Source organism: Otolemur garnettii, unplaced genomic scaffold (assembly GCF_000181295.1).
Source record: "Otolemur garnettii isolate 467f Iridium unplaced genomic scaffold, OtoGar3 scaffold00018, whole genome shotgun sequence".
Lineage (NCBI taxonomy): Eukaryota > Metazoa > Chordata > Mammalia > Primates > Galagidae > Otolemur > Otolemur garnettii.
In genome coordinates this window covers 348466-361423 of record NW_003852413.1, presented here as the reverse complement: position 1 = coordinate 361423, position 12958 = coordinate 348466, and the positions used below count along the sequence as shown (strand labels likewise).

The 12958-nt window shown below is 50.7% G+C and overlaps 1 protein-coding gene across 2 annotated transcripts in view; it reads left to right on the top strand.

Moving 5' to 3' along the window:
• Positions 1 to 12958, top strand: part of TBCD (tubulin folding cofactor D) — a 157217-nt gene that overhangs the window by 38157 nt on the left and 106102 nt on the right. For both annotated transcript variants that reach the window (XM_012803216.2, XM_023511052.1), the window contains 6 exons: positions 369 to 414; positions 1211 to 1343; positions 5444 to 5589; positions 6401 to 6461; positions 7501 to 7575; positions 11304 to 11398. In XM_012803216.2, coding sequence (XP_012658670.1) covers positions 369 to 414; positions 1211 to 1343; positions 5444 to 5589; positions 6401 to 6461; positions 7501 to 7575; positions 11304 to 11398 — 556 coding nt within the window. The remainder of the gene's footprint in view (positions 1 to 368; positions 415 to 1210; positions 1344 to 5443; positions 5590 to 6400; positions 6462 to 7500; positions 7576 to 11303; positions 11399 to 12958) is intronic.

Sequence of the window (12958 nt, the reverse complement as noted above, 5' to 3'; positions counted from 1 at the left end):
AGCTCATAGCAACCTCAAACTCTTGGGCTTAAGAGAATCTCTTTCCTTAGCCTCCCAAGTAGCTGGAACTACAGGTGCCCACCACAACATCTACTATTTTATTAGAGACAAGGTCTCGCTGTGGGTCAGGCAGTCCACCTGCATGGGCCTCTCAGAGTGCTAGGACTACACGTGTGAGCCACTAAGCCTGGCCCTTTCGGGAGATTTCTTCTGCATCCTCTTGTGGTTCCTGTTTTATAATGAACAGGAAATATTCTCTTGTTCCTAGGTGCTGAGAGGTTTAACATTCTGAAAGATGCAATGAATTGTTTGATAATTTATGGTTTAAACTCATAAATGTATATGCAACATTTAATTTTTTTTTTTAGGCACAAATATTTAAACATGGAAAACGTGAAGACTGTTTACCCTATGGTAAGGTTGATTTTTTTTTTTTTTAAGAGAAGGTATATTTGTGAGTTTGCCCATATATGTATGTAGAATCAATTATGTCTTTGTGACATTTTATTTACAGGCATAAAAATCTGTAAGTTGGTATCTTGGACACTGTCATATTTCTTTGATTTTTTCTGTTATGTGTGTGCCTCCTAGCGCATCTCTCTAAAAGACTTGGCTCTTTCCACATGTGGCCCCAGTATCCTCACACCTCAGAAAATGTGCCAGGGCTGCTCCCTGTCATCACATACTATCTTTAAAGCCTGCTGAGCTTCCTGCATCCCCTCCTCAGGCCCCTGTGTCCCCACTTCCAGGTCCCCACATTCCTTGTGCTGTGGCCCCTCAGAGGGTCTAAGGCCTCCCCTTGGGCTCAGCTTTGTCCAGTCCTTGTCATCATTCTGGCAGGACACCCCACTAAAACAACCAGCTGCAGAGGCCTCTTGGGCTTGGGAGTATCCTGAGGCACAGTGCCACCCTTGTATACTTGGCCTGTGTGTGTCCTGCTCCCTTTGAGAACAGCTCCCCACACCCTGGGGCTCTTGTTCTTCCACCTTCAGTCCTTGCTTCTGGTAAGGAGGTCGTGAAAGTGGGCTCTCCACTCCTGGTGAGTGACGCAGAGGGTGTTGGCTCTGATAGGCTTCAGTGCCCTCAAGCTCCCTGCATCGGGCTCCTGGGAACTGTCTGTGGTCTCAGGGCTGCAGTGTCAGACCAAGGGGTGCAATAGGGTCCCATGTGCTTCTTCCTGCTACTCTGAGGAGAGCTTGTCTTGTTGCAGCTGCCACTGTCCTCAAGTGCCTTGATGGCTGTCGACTCCCTGAGAGCAACCAGACTCTGCTACGGAAGCTGGGGGTGAAGCTTGTGCAGCGGCTGGGGCTGACCTTCCTGAGGCCCAAGGTGGCAGCGTGGAGGTAGGTGCCCTGGAGGTGTGAGGAAGAGCTCCAGCCAAGCCCTGTAGTGGGGTCACCTGTAGTGCAGCTGCTGCTGAGGCCTTTATGTCAGATAGTGCTGACAGACAAGCCTGGCTCATAAAAAGTATCTTTTTTTTTTCCTTTAATCTCAAAAGTGTTTCTGATTTTTAAGGAAATAGCTTTTGTTTTGATTGTTGCTGACTTTACACCTTCCATTTGGGACAGTTGGAGCTGGGTAGGACAGGACTGCAGCTCATGGGCCAATGTGGGATGCTGCCGGCACAGCTGAACTACAGGCTTCTTCAAAGGAAGTATGCACACCCTTGAGAGGGTGACCCGCCCTGCAGAGGATGACCTGCCCTGCAGATGTGGATGAATTTCAAAGTATTAGCTCCTGTGGTCACAGACTTCTCACATGTTCTGGGGTACTGTGTTCTTAATAGTCTCAAGTTTTACTTTGAGTATTAATGGTGCGGTTTGGGAAAATGGTATTTGATAAAGTTTCGCTCAGTCTTTGTCCTTCATTGTAGCAAATTCCAAAGAAAGTATGCTGTGTTTTAGTGATATTTTGCTGAAGTACTTTTTGGTTTTCAGCGTATAGTTAATTCTATAAGAAGTTATTTATTAGTGGCTAGTTTCTGAAATGCCATGGAAAGTGGTCCAGCACTGTATAGAATATCCCAAAGGTCACCACAAACAGGAAAATTAACAAACTCATATTTTATGTTTAATATTTTTAATATTTATACATCAATACATAGAGAAATATTTCATAAAATTTTATAATGAATATTTTGTAAATAAAGGTATGTTTGGCTTGGCACTTATAGCTCAGTGGTTAGGGTGCTGGCCACATATGCTGGGGCTGGTGGGTTTGATCCTGGCCTGGGCCTGCTAAACAATGACAACTACAACAAAAAATAGCCAAGCATGATGGCGGGCACCTGTAATCCCAGGTACTTGGGAGGCTGAGGCAAGAGAATCATTTGAGCCCAAGAGTTTGAGGTTGTTGTGAGCTATGATGCCGTGGCACTCTAATGAGGGTGACATTGTAAGACTCTGTCTCAAAAAACACAAAAGATATGTTTAGCTACAATTTCCCATTTTCCCTATGTGTGTATTATGGCGACCTTTGGGATACCCTGTATTAGGTGAGGTTCCCTGGAGAAACAGAACCAATAGGATATGTGTACATGTCATAGAAAGAAGCCTATTATAGGAATTGGTGCTGGCAGTTATAGAAGCTGGCAAGAACCCAGCTCTACCCGATGGAGCGGCTGGACCCAGGAGAGCCAGGGGTGTGGTTCCCACCCTAAACCCAAGAAGAGCCCCTCTGCCCCTGTTTTAGTTTGAGTCTAACAGTAAAAGGCCAGTGTTCTGATCCAGGGTTATCAGGCAGGAGGGTTCTCACTTACTAGGGGAGAGTCAGCCTTTTTTTGTGCTCATCTGTCAGCTGATGGGACGAGGCCCATCAGGGAGGGCAGCTGCTTTGCTTAGGCCACTGACTCAGATGTCAGTTTTGCCCAGAAACACCCTGGCAGGCTCAGTCAGCATGGTGTTGGCCAAGTAGCCGGGCCTAGGCAAGGTGGTGGTGAATATCCATTGTAAGCACTAAAATGTGTAGGAAGAAAATAATTTAGCTTCGTAATTACTTTGTTCATATGTATTGCCACAGGAGTGTAATTGTTAATATGATTGGGGTAAGTCTACTACCTTGCTATTTATTTTCTCTCTTCCGTCTTCTTCCTTAATTTTTCTGTTTTCTATTACTTAATTTTCCCACTTAACACCTCCTTAGATTTTTTTTTTAAATTAAATCACACTGTGTACAATAATGCAATCATGGGGTATAATGTGCTGGTTTTGTATACAATTTGAAATATTTTCATCAAACCAGTTAACATAGCTTTCACGGCATATTCTTAGTTATTGTGTTCACCTCCTTAGATTCTGCTGTATCTTTCTGCGTTGCTCTCTCACTGGTGTCTTCCACTAAAGAGGCTGGAGTCTGGGTCTGGTGGGTGGCATGTGACTGGGATGTCTCCCTCTTCCGCTCATCTGGGGATGAGTCCTGTGGGGGTGGGGGTGGCTCTTGCTACTGCAGCATGGTCCATGTTTCAGTTGTGTGGCTTTCAGGGTCATAAATGAAAGAATCTTAGGGCCCCTGACTTTGTGTGACTCCTTTCGCCCCACTGTTCTGGTGTACATGGCTGTCCTGTCCTCCTGTTCTCTTTTCCTCCTGTCCTCCTGCTTGCTGCTCATTCACCTTGGGGCTTCTGTGTGGAGCTTTGGAGTCTTTCTTAGCTCCTTTCTCTCTTGCTCCCCCTTCTCCAAATACCAGCCATCACAGAAGCTCGCTGTTGCCTGCAGGGTGCCCTGGTGCAGAGGTGGAGGCAAGGAGCTGTGGCCTCTCGAGAGTGGCAGCCCTGCAGTGTTGGCTTCCATATTCTGTCCTGACTTTGTAGTTTATGGCACAAGGGCAGGGCCAAGAGCAGGCAAAAGCCTATTGTTGTTATAGTTTCAGTCTTTGGTCTCTGAGCATTGTAGTGGGTGCTTTTCCGCTAGATGACCCATGGGCCTGCTCACTGAGGAGAATGGTAACCATAGTGAGATGTGAGTGTCTCTGTGGCCTGCCCGCTGCCTTGCTGAATGCTTCAGGGTCACAACAGCAGCCCTGTGACAGCAGGTGTTGTCGGCCGCTGCGTAACAGAAGCCTAGCATTTAGCAGCTTAAATCAACATGTCCTTTCCTTCCTGGTTTCTGCAGGTCAGGAGCCTGGACATGGCTTAGTGGCCCCTCTACTCAGGGCCTCTCCTGCAGCTCCCTGAAGGTGTTGGTCAGGCTGCTGTCATCTCAGGTCGGGCAGGGTGGACCTGCTTCCAGCTTCTTCTTGTGGTTGCGGCAGGATTTGGTGTCCTGCAGGCTGTTTGCTTGAGGCCTCCCAAGGTTTCTTGACACGTGGGTCTCCCCACAGGGCAGCTAACAGCACGGCTGGCCTCGAGCAGAGTTAGGGTGAGCCAGAGGAGGACAGTCTTTCTGTAATCTCATCTTGGGAGGGGCTGCCCATCACGTCTGGCGTATTCTACTCATTGGAAGGGAATCACTAGGCCCGGGCCACACCGGGGGGATTGCAGGAATGTCTCGAGGCAGGGGAGGTCACAGGTCACCTTAGAAACTGCCCACCATCCTCCTCCTTATTTCCCAGAGTTGGAACTGAGGCCCAGAGAAATAAGATGAGAGATTCAAGGCCACAGTTAAAGGGTCCAAGTTGGTGTTGTGGGTTCTGCCTTCAGAGCACAGGCTGTTTACATTCTGGAGTTGCTCTCAAGCTGTAGCCCTCAGGGTCCACTCTGGAGCTGGGGGTGGGCTCCTTATATGCAGCAGGCCCTGTCCTTGGAGTCAGCTGCAGGAGGGTCAGGGCATACCTCCCCTGTTCTGTGCCTAACTGGTCTGGGTGCTTCATGCAGACCCTCCTGTTCATCCTCACAGTGCTTTGAGGGGAGGAAATGTTTCCATTTACAGAGGGGACTGGGACAGAAAGTGGCTCCAGCTGTGCAAAGGAGTGGAGCTTGGTCCTGGCCCACGCTGCAGCCCCTTCCCACATATCCAGGGGAGTCCTGCTGGGTGTGGAAGAGGCTGAGGCTGCTTAGGACAAAGACAGCATCTTTGGCACCCATGACATGTGAGGTGTGGCTCCTAGTGATGAGGGGCCAGGATTCAGCCTGGGTGGGCATGTCAGTGAGGACAGGGTGGGCCTGTGGTTTGAATGTTCCCCCCATGGTCCTGGCATGTATGTTCTTGTCATCACTTTCTAAAATCAAAACACCATGCCAGGGAGGCCTTCTGGAATCGGGGCACGTGCCCATGGCCCACAGCAGGCTCTTCTGGGCTGTTGCTGTTGGTGCCCTGGTTTTCTCCTTTGCACCCTGGCTCTGTGGAGCATGTGGAATTTCCACAGGCTGTCTGCAGATTTGAGGTAACAGCGAGCCACTGATTCTGGTCATCAGGTGGGCACGTGTTCAGCTCCACACTGCTACAGCTGACCCAATGGTCAGCTCTGCACTGTTACAGCTGACCCGAGGATGCTTTGGTCTGTGCAGGTACCAGCGTGGCTGCCGATCTCTGGCAGCCAATCTGCAGCCCCACACTGAGCACTGGCCTGAGCAGAAGATGCTGGTGGAGCCGTCTGACTGCCACGAGGAGGTGGAGGAAGATGATGTCCCAGAGGGGGTGGAGAGTGTAATTGGTACGTGGTGTCCACATTGACCTGCCCCTGACTACCTTCCCTCTGACTCCACCCCACCCACTGTCCCTCATTATCACTGAGAGTGTGGCCACTGCCTGTCCTTTGGCTCCTGGGCTCTCTCATCCCAGCCTCTCCTCCAGGTCCACCCCATCCACTGCCCCTCACTATCACTGAGGGTGTGGCCACTGCCTGTCCTTTGGCTCCTGAGCCCTCTCTTCCCGGCACCCTAGGGCCTGGCATGTCTCGTGTACCCTCCCCCTTCCCCTGCCCTGGGCCTCGGCTTGGTCTGCCTTCTAGGGTAGGCAGGTGCTCCCTTCTGACTGCAAAAATTGACTTTATATGATTATTTGAAAACACGAGGAATGTTTTCCTTATAGTTAAAATTTAATTTTTATGGTAATTCCCTCAGGCTATTCTTTTGAGTAGTGTCCAGGATGGGGGCACCTTAAAGCTAGGAAATCAGGCTCGGCGCCTGTGGCTCAAGTGGCTAAGGCGCCAACCACATACACCTACAGTGATGGGTTCAAATCCAGGCCGGGCCCACCAAACAATGACGGCTGCAACCAAAAAATAGCCAGGCATTGTGGTGGGTGCCTGTGGTCCCAGCTACTCGGGAGGCTGAGGCAGGAGACTCGCTTGAGCCCAGGAGTTGGAGGTTGCTGTGAGCTTTGATGCCATGGCACTCTACCCCGGGGGACAGCTTGAGGCTCTGTCTCAAAAAAAAAAAAAATGCTAGGAAATCAGAACATTGTCTCGAGCAGTAGTGTGGTGATCCTGTATGTGTGGGCCTCACCCTCTCGTGTCTCCACAGAGCAGCTGCTGGTCGGGCTGAAGGACACGGACACTGTCGTGCGCTGGTCGGCAGCCAAGGGGTAGGTGCTGCACCACTCATCTGCTCTGCGAAGCCTCTGAGTCTCCAAAGGCTTTCCTGGGATCTGAGAGCTACAAACCCCTCATGGATTTGTACAAGATTGAATTATTTTTCTAATTTACATAGTCTGTTTCACATCTCAGTTTAAAAGATAGTCACTGAAGTGGGATTTTAGGCCCCTCATCTTCTTGCCTTTCTGGCTGAGTGTACACAATAATAAGAGACCAGATTTGCCTTTATCTTTAAATGTTCCCGTCCTTATTTCTCTGTATTTTCGTCACCTGCCCTCACCTGTTGTCCCCTGACAGATGAGAGGGACCTGGTGTGTCTCTTCTGATTGTCGGGCCTTGGTGGAAGATGTGGGCCAGGCCTTGAGCACACTGGGTGGAGCCCTGGCCTTGAGCCAGAGGCCCATGGGGGGCCGTCACGCACACAGAGTTGCTCAGACATCAGAGGGACCTTTGTCGTGGATGAGTTACACCAGGAGAGGGGCTGGCAGGTGTAACCTGGGCTCTGTGCTAGATTAACCTGGGAAGATCACAGTCTTGGGGATGGTGGGGCTCCTGCCGACCCTTCCAGCTCATCAGGATGGGCCTTCTCACGGGTCTGCCTTCAGGACTCAGGCCAGGAGCTGGCCCAGGCCTCCCTTGTATGGGGCCTGTACTCCATATCCTAGGGCTGATGGGTCCCAACTTGGTCCCACCATGGATGGGGACCTCTAGGTTAAAGCCTTCAGTGTTCATTTGGCATCCCAGTGCTGTTAACTGTGGGTGGAAGGCCGTGTCTGTGTTGCTGTGGCGAAAGGTGGCTCTGGCCTGCCCTTACCCTCTTCACACCTGCCCCATGTCAGAACATACAGACTCCTCACTCATTTCCTTATTTTATAGCATGGGCTCTTGGGTGGAGTGGAGAGCATGCTTGGGGTAACCTCTCCTTTTCCACGCTCAGGAGGGAGGACCATGGCTCAAACAGCTCACACGGGCAGTATGAACCCTCTTGCAGACTGGCAGTGGTGATAGGCTGTTGCTTTTCTTTTTCAGAATCGGTAGGATGGCTGGGCGGCTTCCCAGAGAGCTGGCGGATGACGTGGTTGGGTCTGTGTTGGATTGTTTCAGGTATGAGATGATTGAAGGGAGGCTAACCTTAGTTAGGTTCTAAAGCAGTGGCTTTTTGGTCCAGATCTGTCCCTACCATGACCAGTAGCCATATGTATTGCTTAGACTTCTAAATGTGGCTAGTGTGACTGAGGCCTGAATTTGAATTGAATTGGATTTTAATGAATTGAAATTTGTGCTTAAATAGCCACATGTGCGGTGCTGCACCTTTCTAGCCTCTGGAGTCCTGAGGATTGCAGGGGTGGCTCAGGTCTGGGCCTGGGCAGCCTCGAGCGCTCTCAGGTTGGGGTGCGGTGCCACCACCTCCCTGAGGGCTCATCATGCTGGGGACTGTCTCTGTCAGTCACAGAAGTGGAGGCGTTTGGTTTGTTCTGGCCTCATCTCTGCTCCCCTTGTTAGCTGGCCTGTCCCTGTGCGTGGTGTGCAGTGTGGAGAGAGCTGTGGTGTCAGCACTTTCGGGGCTGTATTGTCATCAGTCCCCAGGGGCGGCCTCTCGAGCAGCCACGGTGCTGTCTTCCTGCTGCAGCAGGCTACTGCTTGCATTTTGCCTCGAGCCAGCTCAGTGGCAATTTAAGGAGTGCAGGAAACAATATGTCAGATGTCCACAACCTTTTTCAGAATGATGCAGCACGTATGGCGAATGTCTTGCTAGTGGAAACGGTCTGGCAGAAACACGGACGCTGCATTGCAGCTGCTCTGTGGGCTGGAGAACAGCAGGGCTGCAGCTGGTCCCGTGCTCTGCTGGCTCCTTTCAGGGCGTGTCCTGGACTTCCTTTCTGGTGGTCCTGATGGGAATGTCCCCTGCTGCCTGGTGATGCCTGTGCCCTTTGTGGGAGTGTGGTGGGTTTTCTGCCCAGCTTGCCGTACCTATTTGCTCCTGAGCTTGGCCCCTTTTCTCTGGCAGCTGAGCCTTCTGCTCATCAGGCCTGGTGTGTCCAGTTGAGCTCACTGGATACCTTTTCTCCCAAATTTATCACTTCTTTGGACTTTGTGTCCCTTTTCCCAGCTTGGTCTCAGTCTAGTTTCATCTGTCCCAGCTGGTTTAGTCTTCATGTGCCTTTCTGCCTTTACTTTTTTTTAATGTGCTCATCCTGTGTTTTTAGATAGGCTCTGGAGGTGGGAGTGGTCTTACTCCAAGTCCTAAGGGCCTTTAGCTCTAAGCAGCAGACAGACATGTTGGAGGGATGGTCACCCCACTTTCTGCAGGGCGTCTCTCAGGATGGCACCTGCCCACTTGGTTGCCTAGATGGGACCGATGACTGTGGCATAAAAAGGCACAATTCTGGGCCAGGGCATTTGAAGACCCCAAGACAAGGGGAGTATTGGAACCGGTGGCAATGGCCCTGCATGTGGTGGCTCTGCATGGGGCGGCTCTACTGTGGCCTCCTTTTTTGTCCTTGTGGGATGTGAGGTGAGCTGCCTCACCTCACTGGAGTAGGTCAGAACTAGGAGTCGATGTGTTGCCTTTAGGAACACCTGTCATCTGGATTGTTGACTGGCTCTCTGCTCTGTTCCTGGGCTGGTCCTGCAGTGAGCAGAGTGGCTGCATTCCAGAGAGCTTTACAGTGACCTGGCGGCCCTGTACCTGTTGTGCATGGCTCCCTCAGCACTGGGTCCCTGCAGCCCTGCCCAGGACGCACAGGGGCAAAAGTGTGTGTGGTCTCTAGTGGGCAGACTGACTATAGCCACTGCGGCTGTCCAGAGCCTCCTGGATGCACACGGTGGCAGCGCCTGAAAGCTGTGGCACCTCCAGGCCCAGGCCCTGTGCTGCAGGAGACTCACCTATAAGTTCCTTTCTGTTTGATCTTTAAAGGTTTATTGGTATTTTTCACTAGGCAACATTTTAGTTCAAAATTCAGAGTGAAAGAGAAGGTGCCAGAGCCCCTGGGTGCTCGTGCCTGGCACCTAGCCTGCCCCTCAGGGATCCCAGGGCACCTGCTGTTCCCCCCCTCTCCCCCCCCGGTCCTTCCAGGGAGGTTTGATGCAGATGTGAGCAGATGAGTAAAAATGTTTTTTCTTTTATTTTGCCTGGATGGTAGCTTGCCCTTTAGGTGCTGTCCCACCAAGGGCAATTGTCCCAGTGTCATTTGTGTCTCAGCCCCCTTTCTGCCTACTCATGACCCCGCCATTCTCTGCCTTGGGTGCTCCTCTGAGGCAGGAACTTATGTGGCTGATGCTTCTCCCTGGGCCTTGGCTGGGGACAGGGTCCCCTCTCATGTGTGAAGTGTGTGGTGGCGCTATCTCTTGCTCAGGCTGATCTTGAACTGAGCTCAATTGATCCACCCACCTCAGTTTCCCATTGTGCTGGGATTACAGGCATGAGCCACTGTGCCTGGCCTAAAACTTCTTAAAAGTACTTAAAAAAGGGAATTTGTTTTTATTTACATTTTATGTTTCTATACATGTTGTTAGGGGTCAGCCATTTTTAACCCTCTTGATGATCAAACCTGCCTTTGCAGCCTTCTCTTTCCTAATTCTGACTTTGCTTGTGGGATGACCATGTTTGTTATAATCTCAAAGGAAAAAAAACCTTGTTTAAAAAAAACAAAGATGAGCGGTGCCTATGGCTCAGTTGGTAGGGTGCAGGCTCCACATACCAAGCGTGCCATGTTTGAACCCTGTCCTGGCCAAACTGCAACAAAAAATAGCCAGGCGTTGTGGTGGGTGCCTATAGTCCCAGCTACTCAGGAGGCTGAGGCAAGACAATTGCCTAAGCTCAGGATTTGGAGGTTGCTGTGAGCTGTGATGCCATGGCACTCTACCACGGGCAACTGTGTCTCAAAAAAAAGAAAAAAAAGAAGAAAAGCAAAGACAACAAAACCTTACTCTGAGCGTTCCAGTAACTTTTTGTGCAAGTACTTGGCTGTACTGTAAGTAGTTAGTGTGAGACAATGATTAAAAAGGCCAAAAATAAGAGATTTCATTTTTTTCCTCTTTTTTCTATGAAGTTGCTATTTATTAGTTTTTTTGGCCTACTTGATGTATGTGTGAAGCAGTGTCCAACAATAAACAAGATTTTTATTTTGCTGAGTCCTAAAAAAATTCATATTTCTTACTGTACAAAGAACCTCTAAATAACCATTTCATTTCAATTTTTTTTTGTCTCAAATTTGGTCACTAATTAAGTAGTGGGTATCATTTAAAGGATGTCTTCCTGCTCCTCTTTCTAATATGATTTGGTAGAAGTCCTGTTTTACAGCCCAGACTTTTCTGAAGTGTTATTATTTTGTCTCTTTTTTTTAATAGTTGTAACTTTATTTATTTTTTTTTAATTTATTTTTTTTTGTTGTTATAGTTTGGCCAGGGCCAGGTTTGAACCTGCCACCCTTGGCATATGGGGCCAGCGCCCTACCCACTGAACCACAGGCGCTGCCCGAAATTACTCTTAATGGGAGGGAGGTGTTGCTTTCAGGGAGCCCACCAAGGCAGGAGTGCCCCCAGCCAGCTGAGCAGTCCAGCCGGTGTGGGTGCCCTTCTGCCCAGCTGGGGCTGAGTCAGGACTTTTCAGGAGCTCTGTAGGGAGGTGTGGGTGGATGTGGCAGTGGTCTCATATTAGACTGAATGTTTTATTTCTTCAGCTAACTGATGCTTTGAAATTTGCCAGCAGGCTTTACTGAGGCTTACAGGGATAGGATGGGAACTTGCCAGCCTGTTCTTTGCTACAACTGTGGGCTTTGGTCCCAAGCTGACATTAGAACTCTTGGTCTCAGGGTCTGTGTTGTGCTCAGTTTTCAGGAGACAGACAAAGCCTGGCATGGTGGGTGTCTGGCGCTGGCGGAACTGGGCAGGAGAGGCCTGCTGCTCCCATCTCGACTTGCAGAGGGTAAGTAGCTGAAACCTAGTCAGTCCGCATAGTTAGAGCTGTCTGGCTCTCCAGGGTTTGAGCCAGTTTGCCTGGTGTGGCTCAGCAGAGAACAGACCAGTTCAGTATCTCTCAGCTTCTTTTCTCATTTTGGTCTTTATCAGTTTTTAATTGTCCTTTTGTCTGTTTTAAAATTTTAATGCTACAGATGGCCCGTGTACCTTGTTTTAGAAGGGCTTGAACTGTTGTAATGTCTGATTTTCTTTTCCTTAGAACTGGGTTTTATTCTTCTTCTTCTTTTTTTTTTTTGAGACAGAGTCTCACTTTGTCACCCTTGGTAGAGTGCCATGGTGTCACAGCTCACAGCAACCTCAAAGCTCTTGGGCTTAAGTGATTCTCTTGCCTCCTCCTCCCAAGTAGTTAGGACTACAGGTGCCCACCACAACACCTGGCTATTTTTCATTTGGGGTTGTCATTGTTGTTTTAGCAGGTCTGGGCCAGGCTTGAACCAGCCAACCCTGTGTATGTGGCTGGTGCCATACTCACTGAGCTATGGGCATCGAGCCTGGTTTTTATTCTTGAGGGGTGTTGCTTATGAAGAGCACCTGCAGTGATGCTTCTCTTGAGCTATAGAGCCAGGTGCATCATGCAGCATCTGTGTGGCTGGGGTAATGATGTTCCCCTGAGTGAGCTGGGGAGATAGTGGTCCCTGGGGCAAGGCTGGGGTGACGGTGCCTTGGAGTGCATTGGAGGGACAGTGCTCTCTGGGGTGAGTTGGGGTGATAGTGGCTCCGGGGGTGAGGCTTGGAGTGATAGTGCTCCCCAGGGTGAGCTAATAGTGCTCCCCAGGGTGAGCTAATAGTGCTCCCCAGGGTGAGCTGGGTGACCATGCTTCTTGGGGTGAGGCTGGGGTGATCATGTTCCTTAGGGCAAGCTGGAGTGACCATGGTCCCTAGGGCAAGGCTGGGGTGATAGTAGTCACTGGGGCAAGGCTGGGGTGACAGTGCTCCCTGGGGTGACTCTGCTCCTTTGGGGCATGCTGGGGTGGTGATAGTGGTCCCTGGGGCAAAAATGGGGTAATAGTGCTCCCTGGGGCGTGGCTGGAGTGACATTGGTTGCTGGGGCAAACTGGGGTGACCATTTTCCCTGGGACGAGCTGGGGGGTGACTGTGGTCCCTGGGGTGAGCTGGAAGGACAGTGATCCCTGGGGCAAGGCTGGGGTGATAATGCCTCTGGGTGAGCTGAAGGGATAGTGCTCCCTGGGGTGAGATGGGGTGATAGTGGCTCCTGGGGTGAGGCTTGGGGTTGATAGTGCTCCCTGGGGTGAGCTGGGGTGACCATGCTTCTTGGGGTGAGGCTGGGGTGACCATGTTCCCAGGGCAAGCTGGGGTGATAATGGTCCCTGGGGTGTGGCAGGAGTGATAGTGCTCCTTGGGGTGAGCTGGGGTGACAGTGGTCCCTGGAGCGAGGCTGGGGTGACAGTGGTCCCTGGAGCGAGGCTGGGGTGACAGTGGTCCCTGGAGCGAGGCTGGGGTGACAGTGTTCCCTGGAGCGAGGCTGGGGTGACAGTGCTCCCTGGAG